The sequence below is a fragment of the Danio aesculapii genome, chromosome 1, assembly GCF_903798145.1.
Source record: "Danio aesculapii chromosome 1, fDanAes4.1, whole genome shotgun sequence".
NCBI classification, from domain to species: Eukaryota; Metazoa; Chordata; class Actinopteri; order Cypriniformes; family Danionidae; genus Danio; species Danio aesculapii.
Window position 1 is genome coordinate 58119387 of NC_079435.1, and position 16848 is coordinate 58136234.

Consider the following 16848-nt stretch of genomic DNA (forward strand, 5'->3'; position numbering starts at 1 on the left):
GCATCTATTACTGTAGGCTAGAGCTCACAGAGAGGATTTGAACAAATTGGGAAATAAATGTTGCATTTAGATTTTTGCATCAGATCAGTGTTAGTTTAGTGTTTGATATTGGATTGTATATTCTGTGTTTATCTGAATTTTATGGAACATTTTAGTAAATTTTGTCTGATATTATGCAGATTAGATTTTTTTTGCTTTTTTTCATTTATTTATTTATTCGTTAATTATTTTGTATTATTTGCTTTTTAGTTAATTAATTAATTTATTTATTTATTTATTTGTTTGTTTGTTTGTTTGTTTGTTCCTTAATTTTTTTCATTCGTTTATTTATTATATTTATTATTTGTTTATTTATTTATTTATTCGTTTCATTCGTTTGTTTGTTTGTTTGTTTGTTTGTTTATTTATTCATTGTTTGTTCCTTAATTTTTTTCATTCGTTTATTTATTATATTTATTATTTGTTTATTTATTATATGTTTATTTATTTATTTTATTTATTACTTTTTTATTAATTTATTCATTTGTTTATGTATTTACTTATTTATTATTTGTTTATTTATTAATTTGTGTATTTATTTATTTGTGTATTCATTCACTTTTTAATTTATTATTTGTTCATTTATTTATTTAATTAATTAATTTATTATTTGTTTGTTTATTATTTGTTTATTTATTTTATTTATTACTTTATTAATTTATTCAGTTGTTTATGTATTTACTTATTTATTATTTGTTTATTTATTAATTTGTATATTTATTTATTTGTGTATTCATTCACTTTTTAATTTATTATTTGTTCATTTATTTATTTCTTATTTGTTTGTTTATTATTTGTTTATTCATGTATTGGTTCGTTCATTTATTAATTTATTCATTGTTTGTTTATTTATTTATATACTAGTTTAGTCCGTTTGTTTATCTACCTAAGTGACACTTTATTTACTTAATTTATCTCATTTATACCTCATCCATGGCAAATAAATTAAGTTAAAATGGTAAATTAATCAAATTAATATAAATTAAAATAAAATGTTTTTAAATAAAACATGCATGGATGAATGAGTGAATAAGCCATCCATGTGGATACTTGCAGAACTGGATCATTTCAAATTATTAAAGCAAATCTAAAATCAGCAGTTGTCAAAAGGCGTTCACTATAATAATCTATTACTGTTCTTAAGCAGCATTTGTGGCAGGACCAACCACTTCATATGTGTGCCATTTACAATTCTCATTTGTGTGTGTGTGTGTGTGTGTGTGTGTGTGTGTGTGTGTGTGTGTGTGTGTTTGCGTGCGTGCAAGTGCGTCCGTGCATGTTTCTGTAATTTGTAATATGATTTTAAGTCGACTATTTGAAACAGCTGACCTTTTAATACCAGGTCTGAAACATTCTGCTTGGGGTAAATTGAGAAACAAATCGAATGAAATCAATGCAAAGTGTTTCTCTCCTCCTCCTTCCTGAGTATTCTGTCAATGGCGAGAGCATCTTCCTCCACTGATTCATCCAGATCCATCATTTTAATCACAAGGCCACAGTTTACAGGTTGAAGTTCCAAACAGCAGTTTAGTTTAATGATATACTGTATTGTATGTAATCATGCACCTAGCAGAAATATTCTACTGATTCAGAAAGACATGCATTCCCCTGAAATTCCCCTGAAAGCTAGATGTTTTCAGACGTTGGCATGTAGTTTAGTGATATGGGATTTTATATTATTGTTTTGTGCATATATGAGCAATATCACACATGTAGCAGTGTGATATTGCTGTATATCAGCACTTGTGGCATGCATGTGTATCCCTGCAGTGCTGATACAACTATTTTACAGTGCTACAAGTGTGATATTGCTCCTATTTACACAATAAAATAATGTAAGATGATGGTGTAAATAGTGTAAAACAGTGCTAATAGTTTAATAATATTTATATATCAGATTGCATAATCGTGTATACTGTATATAAATAAACTGAAACAGTCTCAAAAACCCTTTTCTATTTGAGGAACTACATTATTTTTCTTTTTACTTTTTAAATTGTCCTAATTATTTGATTTATTGATTGATTAATTTATTTTTTTATTTTAATATTTATCTTTATAAATTTTTAAATAATTCATTTAATATTTAATCTTCTATTTTTTTGTTTTTTTATTTTAATTTATTTGCTTATTTTTATAAATTCATAAATTAATTTATTATTTAATTGTATTGATGATTTTTTATTGTTTTTGTTTTATTTTAATTTTTTTGCTTATTTTTATTAATTAAAAAAATAATTAATTACTTATTCATTTCATTCTTATTGTTTTGTTTTATTTAAATGTATTTATTTATTTTATTAATAAAGTAATACATGCTTTTTTATTTTAGCGTAGTTTTTTATTAATTGTTGTTTTTATTGATTTTATTGATTTTATTTTAATTATTTGGTTTATAAATTCATAAATTTATTAATTTATTAATGTTTATTTTATTGTTTATTTCTATTTTTGTATATATTTGATTTATTTTAAATTAATAAAAAAAGTGTTTTGTTTTCTTTTATTTTAATTTATTTTTTAATTTAATGTATTTCTTCTTTTTTTTTCTTTTTTTTTAAGCAACTAAAACAACCATTGTTCCTTAAATAAAGATGGCTTCTAGTTCTAGCATCGTTAGCTTGGCTTGTTGATGGCTTATACATTTTTGCCTTTTTATATTGGTGGAGTATGTAGGGCTTCTTTTCATATTTTCCTTTGCTTATAAAAGTGTAAAACCTGAATTCATCAGAAATGACTAAAGTTAAAAGTTAATCGACTGCTCGTCTGAATGATGCATTGGTGTCACTTGTGTGCTGCATCTGACATATTAAAATGTTAAGACTGAAAATGTTTTCTATCAGCATGTTTTAAAGGGCAGATCATGACATTGGATATGCTTGTGTCAGATGAATATTCTGTGGTCGAAGATGTTCATATGACTGCATTTTGATTGATGATCTCAGTTGTTTGATTGGCAGGTAATCACTTTAACTTCTCGAAAACTGTCATATGGATCAACTGATTAAACTTTATATTTAGTGTCTGGCTAACAGTTTAGAGTGATTGTAGGAAAATCAGAGCAGAGTACATTAAAACAGCAACATTAGAACTTATGCACCCTAACTAAATTATATAACTGATAATATAAATAACAAATGAGGCAGACTAGACACTTTATTTAATATAACTCTGATAAATACTATAACTATGATAACAACAACAGAATTATTATTATTATTATTATTATTATTATTATTATTATTATTATTATTATTATTATTATTATTATTATTATTGTTGCTACTACTATTACTATTGTTGTTGTTGTTGTTGTTGTTGTTGCGATTATTTGTTTGTTTGTTTTTTTGTTTAAGTTTTTTTTTTTAAGTTTTTTTTTTAATTATTATTATTTTTTATTTATTTTTTTATCATCATTATCGTTAATAAAGGTTCGTAAATAAAGTAATTACCATAAATTAAGGTAAATATCAATCAAATACAACATAATAAATAAGATAATCACAACAATAGAGGTACCAGTACATTGAAAAAAAAGAAACAATTTTAGTTGCTTTTATTATTGTTGTTGTTGTTGTTGTTATTATTTTATTTTAATTGTTATTATTATTATTATTATTATTATTATTATTATTATTATTATTATTATTATTATTATTATTATTATTATTATTATTATTTTGTTTATTTATTTTATTATTATTATTATTATTATTATTTTATTTGTTTTGATGTTGTTGTTGTTGTTGTTATGATTATTATTATGATTATGATTATCATTGTTGTCATCATCGTTAGAGGTAAATAAAGGTCAATTTTAATAAAATATAATATAATAAATAAGAAAATCGTAATAATAGAGGTACAAATAAATGGAAAAAAGTTTTGTTGTTGTTATTATTATTTATTAATTTACTTTATCTCTATTATTATGATTATCTAATTTATTTTATTATATTTTATTAATATTGACCCATATTTGATGAAAACAATGATAATAATAGTTAATTATAATAGCTATCATAATAACAGTAGCTAATATAATAGTTTGTTTGTTTGTTAGACTTTATTAAACCCAAAGTGAAAGAGAGCAGAGCTCTCCATTCTAAAAATAGATAAAATAAAAATAAGTTGTTGTTATCATCATTGTTAGAGGTTCGGGATGTAGAGCTGCGCATCGATGGATTGCTCTTCAGTGTTTGGACTCTCAGTCGTGAATATTAAACCACATTGAACTAAACTGAACTGAACTTAAACACTGAAAACTGAACTACACTGTTCCTATTTACTAAAATCTTCTATGTGAAGCTGCTTTAACACAATCTACATTGTAAAAGCGCTATACAAATAAAGGTGAATTGAATTGAATTAAATAGAGGTAAATAATAATATAATATAATATAATATAATATAATATAATATAATATAATATAATATAATATAATATATAATATAATATAATATAATATAATATAATATAATATAATATAATATAATATAATATAATATAATATAATATAATATAATAAAAAGATAATTATAATAAAAGGAAAAATAATAATAATTCTTATTATTATTTTATTTGTTTATTTATTCATTCATTCATTCATTCATTCATTCATTTTCTTTTTTTGCTAAGTCCCTTTATTAATCTGGGGTCGCCACAGCGGAATGAACCACCAACTTATCCAGCCAATGTTTTACGCAGCGGATGCCCTTCCTGCTACAACCCATCACAGACAAACACCCATAGACTCTCCTTCACATACATACACAACGGACAATTTAGCCAACCCAATTTACCTATACCGCATGTCTTTGAACTTGTGGGGGAAACCCACGCCAATACCGGGAGAACATGCAAACTCCCCACAGAAATGCCAACTGACCCAGCCGAGGCTCGAACCAGCGACCATCTTGCTGTGAGGCAATTGTGCTACCCACTGTGCCACCGTACTGCCTTTATTTATTGACCTCTTTCAATTGTTCCATAATCATCTTGCTGCTGATTTACAAACAAAGCAATAAGCTAAAGCAAAAGAACACCCATTAAGCTTGGAAAAGTCACAGCACCTTTTGGCCTCTTATAGCTTTATTGATTTATCTGAATGTGCAACAACCCAGTGTCATCAGCAGCGGCGGTAACAGAATGACTTCAGTGCTGCTCTGTGTGGGAGTCTGTCACCTCCGACACTCAGAGAGCATCTGACTCACTGCCGGACTCATGTTTACCTTCACAAACGGCATTCAGAGTCTCAGAGTTATGGAAACTGCCTGCCAGATAGAAAAGAGAAGAGAAAACGGCGTCAGTTTTGGATCCAGCAGATTTGTGCTATTAGTAGAGTCACAGATGATGGTGTTTAAGAGCTCTAAGAAGCGCCTGTCTGGATATTAGATCTGAAGGCATTAAGATCATGTAGCCACGACTGTCAGGCCACAACGGATGAAAGGAAATAAATGAGGCATTGATGACTGAAGACCTGCCGAATGTCCGATTTCTTATGTAGAAGCACTTGTATTAGCAGTTTCAGAGTGATTTTCTGACCTTAATGGACTGATAGCATAAAGGTTTATTCACTGATTCGCTGAAAAACATCACAGTTGATCCATGAGTCCATATAGAATCTTAACATAAAGATTTATCAATGCCAAGGAAAAGATTAATCACGATTTTGTCACATAGATGTTTAGCCTAGTGGTAGCCTAGTGGTACTGTGTGCTGACATATAGCACCAACGTGCTTACAGCGACCCGAGTTCGATTCCCGGCTCAAGGTCCTTTGCTGATCCTTGGGCGACGCGGTGGCGCAGTGGGTAGTGCTGGGTGGAACTTGTGCTGAGTTGGCGATTTATTTCGCTGTGGTGACCTCGGATTAATAAACGGACTAAGCTGAAAAGAAAATGAGTGAATGAATAAACATTTTCTCAGTGGGTGGCACAATCGCCTCACAGCAAGAAGGTCGCTGGTTCGAGCCTCGGCTGGGTCAGCTGGCATTTCTGTGTGAAGTTTGTATGTTCTCCTCATGTTCGCATGGGTTTCCCCGGGTGCTCCGGTTTCCCCCCCACTCAAAAGACATGCAGTATAGGTGAATTGAATAAGCTAAACTTGCTTTATTTATTTATTAGTCATTTATTCATAGTATTCATGCATTTATAATCAGTTAATTTTATGTTTAGTTTATTTAAAAGTATATTTAGTTGGTGCAAGGTGCTTAAAATTCAACATCTTAAGTGAATTGAATTTAATTTAATTTAGTTTTGTTGTATTAATTTTGTATTATTTGTAAAAATATCTAGTCAAATATTATTAACAGTCATCATGGCAAAGATAAAATGAATCAGTTATTAAAAATGAGTTATTAAAACTATTACGTGTAGAAATGTGTTTAAAAGACTGCTCTCTGTTGAACAGAAATTGGGGAAAAAATAAACAGGGGGGCTAATAATTCAGGGGGCTAATAATTCTCTCTCTCTCTCTCTCTCTCTCTCTCTATATATATATATATATATATATATATATATATATATATATATATACACACACATACATGCATACATACATACATCCATCCATCCATACATACATACATACATACATACATTCATATATATATATTCATTATATATTGGAGCCCTGAACATCAAAACCAGTCACATTAGAATTATTTTAAAATTACAATTGACATGATTTTTAAAATAAATAAACAAACAAATACATAAATAAATAAATAAATAAATCCAACTGATTATATCTTTGGAAAGCATATTGTACAAATTATATCTTGCTATTTTTGAAATCAGCATTTTACAGTATTTAATTATTTGAATATTTATTTATTATTTGATTTAATTTACTTATTTCTTTACCTAATTACTTAATAATTAATAATTACTTAAAATATTGCATTTCTGGTAAGCTTATGAGCACAGTAACTAATCAGATGTGAGGGAAAAAAAAACTAAACAGACATATATTTCAATAATGCAAGTATTTAATCTAAATCTTGACCTTGAGTGCATGTGTCTTGCTTTGTGAGTCTGGGCATATTATTTTGCTGCTCTTCACAATCATAATTCTCCAGCATTTTCCTCTTTGAAAGCAAACAGTGCGTGAGGTGTTTGTGTTGTGTGCTCATTTTGACCCGTCTTTTAACCGTCTTCCTTGACTAAATTGGACTTTATACAACTTTATACAAACACTTAATGGCTTCGGTTTTACAGGGAGACTGAGCGGTGAATGCAGAATTAATTTGCAGATATAAGTCTTGCTTTGATGAGGTGAACAATTACAGTACGAGCACATGCTAAGTATGCTGGCAATGAATGTCGCAGCCATTTTCAAAACAGCGGGTGTCTGGCAAGTTGTGAGATAAATAATTAATGCTACGTGAGATGAACCGCTCAGAAATTGATGCTTAATGAGATCAAATTATTACACTTGCTGCTCCTGATATGTAGATATGAGCGGTAAAACGATATAGTAAATGTCACAAACCTTTTGAGAGCATCATGAGAACAAAGACATTAGTCTATTTATAGGACAGTTATGGATGTTTCTTTCCATAATTGTTTTGTAATTAATTCATTATTTGTTGTGCTGCATTTATAGTAATATGCAAAAAGCTCTTTAGGTTTCAGTAAGAATTCTTGAAACATGTTAATAGTTTTAGTAATTAAGGATATAATAAATCCATAAAACGTTTGAACTGTTATTCATTTAGATAATAATAATAATAATAATAATAATAATAATAATAATAATAATAATAATAATAATAAGTTTCCCAGTGATTGTTTACAGCTGGAAGGGTATCCGATGCATAAAACAAATGCTGGGTAAGTTGGCAGTTCATTCTGCTATGGCAACCCCTGATTAATAAAGGGACTAAGCTAAAAAAGAGAATGAATGAATAATTAATAATAATAATAATAATAATAATAATAATAATAATAATAATAATAATAATAATAATAATAATAAGAGAACTATTGTTATTATTATTATTATTATTATTTTATTTATTATTTTAATTTTTTTGTTTATTTTATTATTATTATTAGTATTGTTGTTGTTGTTGTTGTTGTTGTTGTTGTTATAATTATTATTTATTTATTTATTTAGGTATTTTATTTTATATTATTATTATTATTATTATTATTATTATTATTAATTTTTTATTTTATTTATTATTTTTATTTATTTTGTTTTATTAATATTAGTGTTGTTGTTATAATTATTATTTATTTATTTAGGTAATTATTTATGTTCTTATTTGTTTTATTTAATTTAATTTCTTATTTATTATTATTATTATTATTTATTTATTATTATTTATTATTATTTAATTTAATTTTTTTTGTTTGTTTTATTATTAGTAGTATTGTTGTTGTTGTTGTTGTTGTTGTTGTTGTTGTTGTTGTTGTTGCTATAATTATTATTTATTTAGGTATTTATTTATTCATGTATTTTATTTAATTTTGTATTAATTTATTATTATTATTAAATTTGTTTGTCTTTTTTTCATTTATTTATTTTTTTTACTATTATTATTGTTATTATTTTAGGAATGCAATTTCTTGAGCAAAAGTCAGCACATTACAATTATTTCTACAAGATCACATGATGCAAAAAACTAGCAATGATGTTGAAAATTATTCTATGGATCACAGAAATAAATGACACATTACAGCATATTTCAGTAGATAGAAACATGTTTTAAATTTGGGTAGATTTTTTATCAACTTTACTCAAAAACCAGCAAACTTAAAATAAAGTGAAATAAATTTAAAAACAATGGTAAATTGTAATTATAATAAAAATAAATAATAAAAATATAGAAATAAAATAGAATGCAATAAAAAAAGTATAAAAAAAACTTGAATTTAAAATCAAATCAAGAATAAATAAATAAATAAATAAAGTTAATTGATCAATATTAATTGTCAATATGTTTACCTTAATCTTCATTCCTATTTTTTTTCTTGCTGATTATTTTTCCCCTTTCTTTTTTCAGGCTATATGAAATCCAAATCTTACATTTATTATCAAGACAATTTCATTTGTTCCCCTTCTCCCCATGTGCTCTTCGCTCTTCAGTTTCTAGGACCCCTGTTGGCAAAAGTTGCTCTGTTGATTGGTTTCCTGCTGTGTCTGTCAAATAAATAAATCATATACCCACCATGAACATAAAGCCAATCAAAGCGGTCCACAATCAAAGTCAAGCTGCTATATGTCTCTGAGAGAGAAATCCATGGATGTTCTATCAAATCAGAAATATCGGAAATATAAGCTGCAAGGCATCATGAACAATGCATGTGATTCAGCCCGACATTACTATTATTATTATTGTCCTAGCATTGCATCAGCAGCAACAATCCTTGATTCTCAAGAGCCAGCCGAGAAAATAAGACTTTAAATAAACAAGATTGTCTTTTCAAGGAAAGCTATTATGCAAAAATCACTTTTATAAAGGGTTTAAACATAGAAGTGTTGCAACAGCGTGTGAATATAACCAGCTTCGAATGGTAAAAAATTATTAATTCTGTTTTTAATAGTTTTTATGATGACACTTGACAAAAAAAGACCTGCTTGCATCATCTTTTAAAAGTGACTCGTATCCGATCATCTGCATTTACACAGCACACGGCAAAGGCGCAATGACCAGGAAAAATAAAAAGCGGGCGCTGACTATCAGCTGATAATTAAAGAGTATGTAATCTGTTCGCAGCTTTTGACAAGCTCTTTTACTATAGTTTATAACTGAAAGGTTCTCATTTGTTCATCTTCTTTTAATATATATGCTTTATTAAACCAGTAGGCATCTTAATGTCATGTCCATGGTGTGAATATGCACGTCATGTATGCGCCAGTTTTATAATAGTTTATATTGTTTACGTGGTAGACATTGTGCTCTCTCGCTCTCATTTACATGCTTAAATACCTGTGCTATATGACAATATAAAATCTGTTTTAGGCCTTGTGTATAATATTTAAGGTTTGCGTCTCTGCTGAAGTCTGTTCTGAAATGAAAGTGTCAGACATGACGTCATTCGCTACGGTTTTTAATGATGCGCGACTCGCATTGACAGGTGAAAATCCGATCTACCTGCTTACACTGCAGACATAAGGGCACAGATCAGATTCATATCGGATAAATTTCTACATATGACAAAGCCTGAATCTGATTTGAGTAAATCGGAATCCATGTGATTTGTTCCTGCTTACATGTACATGGGCCATATCCGTTCTGTGCCACATGGGAGAAACGAATCGGAATTGAGTCACTTGAACAGTGCAGTGTAAATGCGGCCTTAGATTGACATTCTCCCTTTCTACGTGTCATCAGAGGAGAAAAGCCCCACCCATTAATTCAATTCAATTCACCTTTCCATATCCATTTCCATCGTTCCATTATTTGTATAGGGCTTTTACAATGTAGATTGTGTCAAAGCAGCTTCACATAGAAGATTATAGTAAATTGAAACAGTGTAGTTTAATATTCACTGCTGAGAGTTCAAACACTAAAGAGCGAATTCATCGATGCGCAGCTCTACAGATCCCGAACCATGGAAGCCAGTGGCGACAGTGGCGAGGAAAAAACTTCACCAATTGGTTAAAGTGAAGAATTAAAAAAACCTAGAGAGAAACCAGGCTTAGTTGGGCACGACCATTTCTCCTCTGGCCAAACATGCTGTTTTTAATGTACTATATAGTATGAACGTGTGCGCTTTTGAATGCAGCCTTTGTGTTGTCAACATGACTATTGAAACCTTTAAAAATGGAGAAGAGACTAGTGGTCGCTGGTTTGCGTTATCCAGAGCTGTATGACTTCACAAATTGTGAATATCACAATATTATTAAATATTACAATTATAACAATATCAACAGCAGCTTTCGCGCACAATATGCAGCTGATTCAGTGGTTGCCTAGCAACGTAAAAAGCGCAGCACACTTCAACAAACTAAGGCAGTGCAGTACGCCTTGCTTTCTCAGAATTGAAAATCGTGTTTGGTGTGACTGACCATTTAGGTTTAGTGTTTGCCTAGTGCACCACACTTCTTTTTAGCCTTGTCAACAAAGAATATAAAACCGCATTCGTTGTGAGCCTCTTATGAAACACAAATGAACACTGCAATCTCCATAAACCACCATCTTCTGAGACACTTCTTTTGACATTTTCAGCTTTTCACTGATATTACATCAGTCATTGTTTTGAATCCGCCGCTATGCTGACACACAGGCATTTGTAGCCCCACCCTCTTTTAAAAAGAGCACAATCTTATTTAATTTAAATCGACAGTCACCACAACAGCACAATTAAGCTCAAAGCCTAAAATGGACAGTTTCAAAGAGTTCTAAAACATTATTTGTGAGTTATTTTGAGCTGAAACTTCACATACACACTCTGGGGACCTCAGAGTCTTATTTTAGATTTTGTAAAAATGGGAACAACAGGTCTCCTTTTACAGGCATGGCAGTAGTTGACCTGAAAGAGTCCACTGACTGTCAATGAATGCACATTTGTTGAGTCACATCCTGCGGTCTGACGCATCTCAGAGAGCAGTGATGCATGAAAACACGCTCGTCCATGGAAACAACTCTCATACAAACAGAAGAATTAAGATATTCAAAAGAAATCTTATAGGTTAAAGCTGTATACAAAGATCACAGGTTTGATTCTGCACAAGAATGCAGTGGACAGAAACATCTACAACTGCATAAATGTTACGTAATTGTGGAATATTATTATATAATATTATATGTATGTGTGTGTATGTATTTGTGCGTGTATGTATTTGTGTGTGTATGTATTTGTGTATGTATATGTGTGTGTATGTATATGTGTATGTATGTATGTATATGTGTATGTATGTATGTATATGTATATGTGTGTATGTATGTATGTATGTATGTATGTATGTATGTATGTATGTAAAGGTGTATGTGTGTATGTATATGTATATATATTAATTAAATAAATTAAAACAATTTAGGAATAAAATACGAAATAAAAAATACAACAAAATGAAACACCTTAAAAAAATAAAATAATAATTCAATATAAAATATTAAAGAAAATATGAAATAGAATATTTAATATAAACTTGATATATAAATCTAAAATCAAAATAAAATGGTAAAATAATTATCAATTCAAGATAATGTAAAATTAACGAAAAATGGCAAGTCAAAATTATGCAAAAAATATAATAATTTTAATAATATATTTATAAATAATAAAGTTAATATAGTTAATATTGTTTCAATTCCCAAATTATGCATCCCGTGTTTAAATGGAAACTTGGGGTGTGATGCAAATACACTTCAATAAAAGCATCAACAAAATGTAATGCAAGTATAAATTGACACTTTATTGGATTAATTCGTTTATTCATTTTCTTTTCGGCCTAGTCCCTTTATTAATCCGGGGTCGCCACAGTGGAATGAACCGCCAACTTATCCAGCACGTTTTTTTACGCAGAGGATGCCCTTCCAGCCCAACCCATCTCTGGGAAACAACCATACACACTCATTCACACTCATAAACTACGGACAATTTAGCCTACCCAATCTACCTGTACCGCATGTCTTTGGACTGTGGAGGAAACCGGAGCACCCGGAGGAAACCCAAGAGAACGCAGGCAGAACATGCAAACTCCACACAGAAACGCCAACTTACCCAGCCGAGGCTCAAACCAGCGACCTTCTTGCTGTGAGGCGGCAGCACTACCTACTGCGCCACTGCGTCGCCTATATTGGATTAATATCTTTATATTTTTTTTAAGTAAATCAAACAGCTAGTTTAATGCATTCACTGTAAAAAATAAAATCACCATTTGTTCAGCACACTGTACTTTTTCAGTCACATAAATATATGTTATGTCAACAATATTCGCTAAATGTTATGTTTACTTGTTTAACTGGGTTTTCTGGACAAACATTTTTGTTTTGAACAGGAATGTTGATATTTAAATAATGTGCACATAGCTGTGTAAAATGGCAAAATTGGCGGTTCACTCTGCTGTGGTGAACCCTGATGAATAAAGAGACTAAGCCAAAGGAAAATGAATGAAGTAGTAAGTTTGTGTTTGTTGTTTTTAAGTAAAATGATTAAAAACAGGATAATATGCTAACTAGTACTAATTACTTATTTTGCCAATTTGAAAAATATCATCCACTAAACAGAAAAAAAGGAATTGACTCAATAGCAGTAACAATTGCTTCAGTTGATGTGACAAGAATATCTTTATTAGTAAAATACAATAATCAACATTGCATGAATAAACAAAATTATGTTAGCTGAACAAAATATTCTTACTGAGAAGAACTAAAAAACAGCTGTTGAGACAACTCAAAGTTCTTACTGTATCAAGTTGCCCTGTTTTTTCATGTTTTCTCAACAATTTAATTTTTACAGTGTTGGTAGCCTGTATTAATACATGTAAACCAACTGATTTTGAATATTCCTAGTCAGCAATGTTTGCTTTTTCACACTTTTAACTTTCGCCATAAAGCAACCCAACAAGCAAATAAATGTTTTCCTGTCATAAAACAAAAGTAGACACAAGTCATGGGTTCTATTCCCAGGAAATACAACAACAACAACAAAATTAATTTGAATTAAAACACAGAGTGCAACATACACATACAATGCAGCTCTACCTTGGTTTAATATATATTTCTCACATTGATTTAGATTTTTTTTTAAATCTGCTTCATTAATAAATGTAAACAATATAGATTAGTCCTGGTCAGTTACATTTTATGTGTTGTACATGCATATAATTAGCATTAGGCCTAAACAGACACTAATAAAAGGCTTGTTAGCAGTCTACAGAGTGCTTTTGGCCAGTGTGAATGATAGAGTTTTTGTAGGTCGCTCTTTAGTGTGCCGGTCAAGCTGTTCAAACACAGGCTGATATGATTGTTGACCGACTGGAGAACAGCGCAGGGGATCTGATGTGTGAGCTCTGGATTCAGTTCAAACACCTCCTTCCACAAGGGTGACGTGCTTTAAAGTCACCCAAACGCTTGTGTTTGAATGCATGGAGACTTACAGCTCTGGATACAATGAAAAAGTTGTGAATGATAATATTATATAAGCATTGGATAGATTTACAGAACCGTTATGATGATGTTTAGAATTGCTCAACATCTTCATGTTTTTTACAATGGTTGCTTTTAGCAGAGTTTGGTTTAGATTTGAAAATAATGCGAGCAGTTTGAGGAGGTTTGTTTAATTTAGTAATTCGAAGAGCTTGGTGATTAACATTTTGTGAAAGAAAGAAAGAAACAAACAAGCAAAAAAAAAAAAAAAACAAGCAGTTGGGATTTGCTCGTCATTATATTGATCATGGAAATGTTCAAGCTTTATTTTTTAGTGTGTGATGTGTCCTTTTGTTTGTTGGTTTCTTTTTTTAATGCATTTTATTTTTATTGTATTTTAATTCTGTTCATTCGGTTGTTTGATCCTTCGTTCTTTTATTTCTTCCTTTGTTCGTTCGTTCCTTTGTTCAATCGGTTTTTTTGTTCGTTCATTCATTTGTTCCTTTTCTTTCATTCATTACTTCCTTTCTTCGTTTGTTTCTGTGTTTGTTCCTTCATTCATTTTCTTTGTTCGTTCATTCGTTTATTCCTTTTTTCTTTCCTTCCTTCCTTCCTTCATTCCTTCCTTTTTTCTTTCCTTCCTTTCTTACTTTGTTTCTTCCTTTCTTACTTCGTTTGTTTGTTTCTTCCTTCCTTCCTTCTTTCCTTCCTTCCTTCATTCCTTCCTTTGTTTCTTCCTTCGTTCGTTCATTCATGACCTTGTTGGTTTCTTTTTTAATGCATATTTTATTTTATTTGTGTTTATTCGTTTGTTTGATGCTTCATTCATTTCTTTGTTCCTTACTTTCTTCATTCATTCCTTCCTTCCTTCCTTTCTTCCTTCATTCATTCGTTTGTTCGTTCATTCGTTCATCGGTTCCTTCCGTGCTTGCTATCTTTGTTTCTTTGTTTGCTTCTTTGTTTGTTCCTTTATTCCCTGCTTTGTTTCTTCTTTCGTTTATTCCTTTGTTCATTCCTTCCTTCCTTTCTTACTTTGTTCCTTTCTTCCTTCTTTCGTTCATTCCTTCCTTGGTTCCTTTCTTTGCTTGTTCGTTTCTTCGTTCCTTAATTTCAAATTCCTTTGTTCATTCCTTTGTTCGTTTCTTCGTTCCTTAGGTCCTTTGTTCATTCCTTCGTTCGTTCCTTTTTTCCTTTGTTCATTCTTTCGTTTGTTTCTTCATTCCTTAGTTTATTTGTTAATTTCTTCCTTTGTTCCTCCCTTCATTCCTTTGTTCCTTCCTTTGTTCGTTCGTTCCTTCATTTCTTCCTTTATTTTTTCGGTCCTTTCTTCGTTCCTTTTGACATTCATTCATTCCTTTGCTTCTTTCTTTGTTCATTCATTTGTTTGTTCATTTGTTTGTTCGTTCATTCATGTGTATGTGAGTGTACTGTGGGTAAATAAAAAGCTAACTATTATGTAGGAAATTTCAACTTTTGCATTTAGAGGGGCAGTTAATCAGAAACCGTTCTAATTTGCTGGATAGTATTGACAATATTAACATATTGGTGTAACATTTATTATTAACAATATAATGCATATAATTTATCCATTAATATGTGCAGCAAATGCTTGAGCATTATTGACATTGTAAACAGCTGTGCTGCATACTGTAAACTTTTTTTTTTATTTATTTTGTTTTATTTGTATTATATTATTTTTTATTTTGAATTTATATTATATTATATTATATTATATTATATTATATGTTGATGTACTTGCATTTACAAAAAAAGAGCAATAAAAAAACAGTTATTATATATATATATATATATATATATATATATATATATATATATATATATATATATATATATACTGTATATATATATATACTGTATATATATATATATATATATATATATATATATATATATATATATATATATATATATATATATATATATACTGTATATATATATATATATATATATATATATATATATATATATATATATATATATATATATATATATACAGTATATATATATATATATATATATATATATATATATATATATATATATATATATATATACAGTATATATATATATATATATATATTATACAAAATTGGATCTAGGACAATATATCATCCTCTGCATGGGTATACCATACAGTACGTCCACAGGTACATATTATTTAAGTTGTTGTTTAGTTGGTCTTTACATCCATTCATTCCAAGTGTGTCTTAAGTGCCTGTGTACTGTCAGAGTCATCATACGTCTTGTGTTATCGCGAAAAACCCATTGACCGAACTTGTGAAGGCCAAAGAGTGTCCGCATAAAAGCTAAACGTTAGGTGTTACACCACAAAGTGTAGCTTGAAGATGCAGCGCCTTTAGACACAGCAAATAGCATGAAATTGCTATATCAAATTGCCTGCTCCGGGGGGCTGTCCATAAGTGTACTGTATGTAACTTTGGATAAAAGCTTCTGCCTTGTGCATTTGCAGCTTCTCTGCCAGTTCAAATGTTTCTGGCCATTCATTGCTGACCTTGATTGATTCCACACAAGTGTGTTTTGCCAATATTGCTACATCTAGACCTCTTTGCCATCTGTTTGCATTGTACTGTCAGCCTCAAGCAAGACGCCCACTGTTCATTCACTGACCGGTTTATCTGTACTGCACTGCACGCTGGACCAGAGCATTGCAGATGCATGCATTAAAGTCTGTGTGAAATCAACTGCCTCTACTATGTTTATTCTGCTAGCACACATTGTCA

General features: G+C 29.8%; 1 protein-coding gene across 1 annotated transcript in view; it reads right to left on the reverse strand.

Moving 5' to 3' along the window:
- Positions 1-16848, reverse strand: part of LOC130221397 (probable serine/threonine-protein kinase clkA) — a gene marked incomplete at its 5' end in the record, with an annotated part of 48708 nt that overhangs the window by 17392 nt on the left and 14468 nt on the right. The window contains 4 exon segments of the mRNA XM_056453872.1: positions 3222-3376; positions 3647-3772; positions 8094-8148; positions 8428-8464. Coding sequence (XP_056309847.1) covers positions 3222-3376; positions 3647-3772; positions 8094-8148; positions 8428-8464 — 373 coding nt within the window.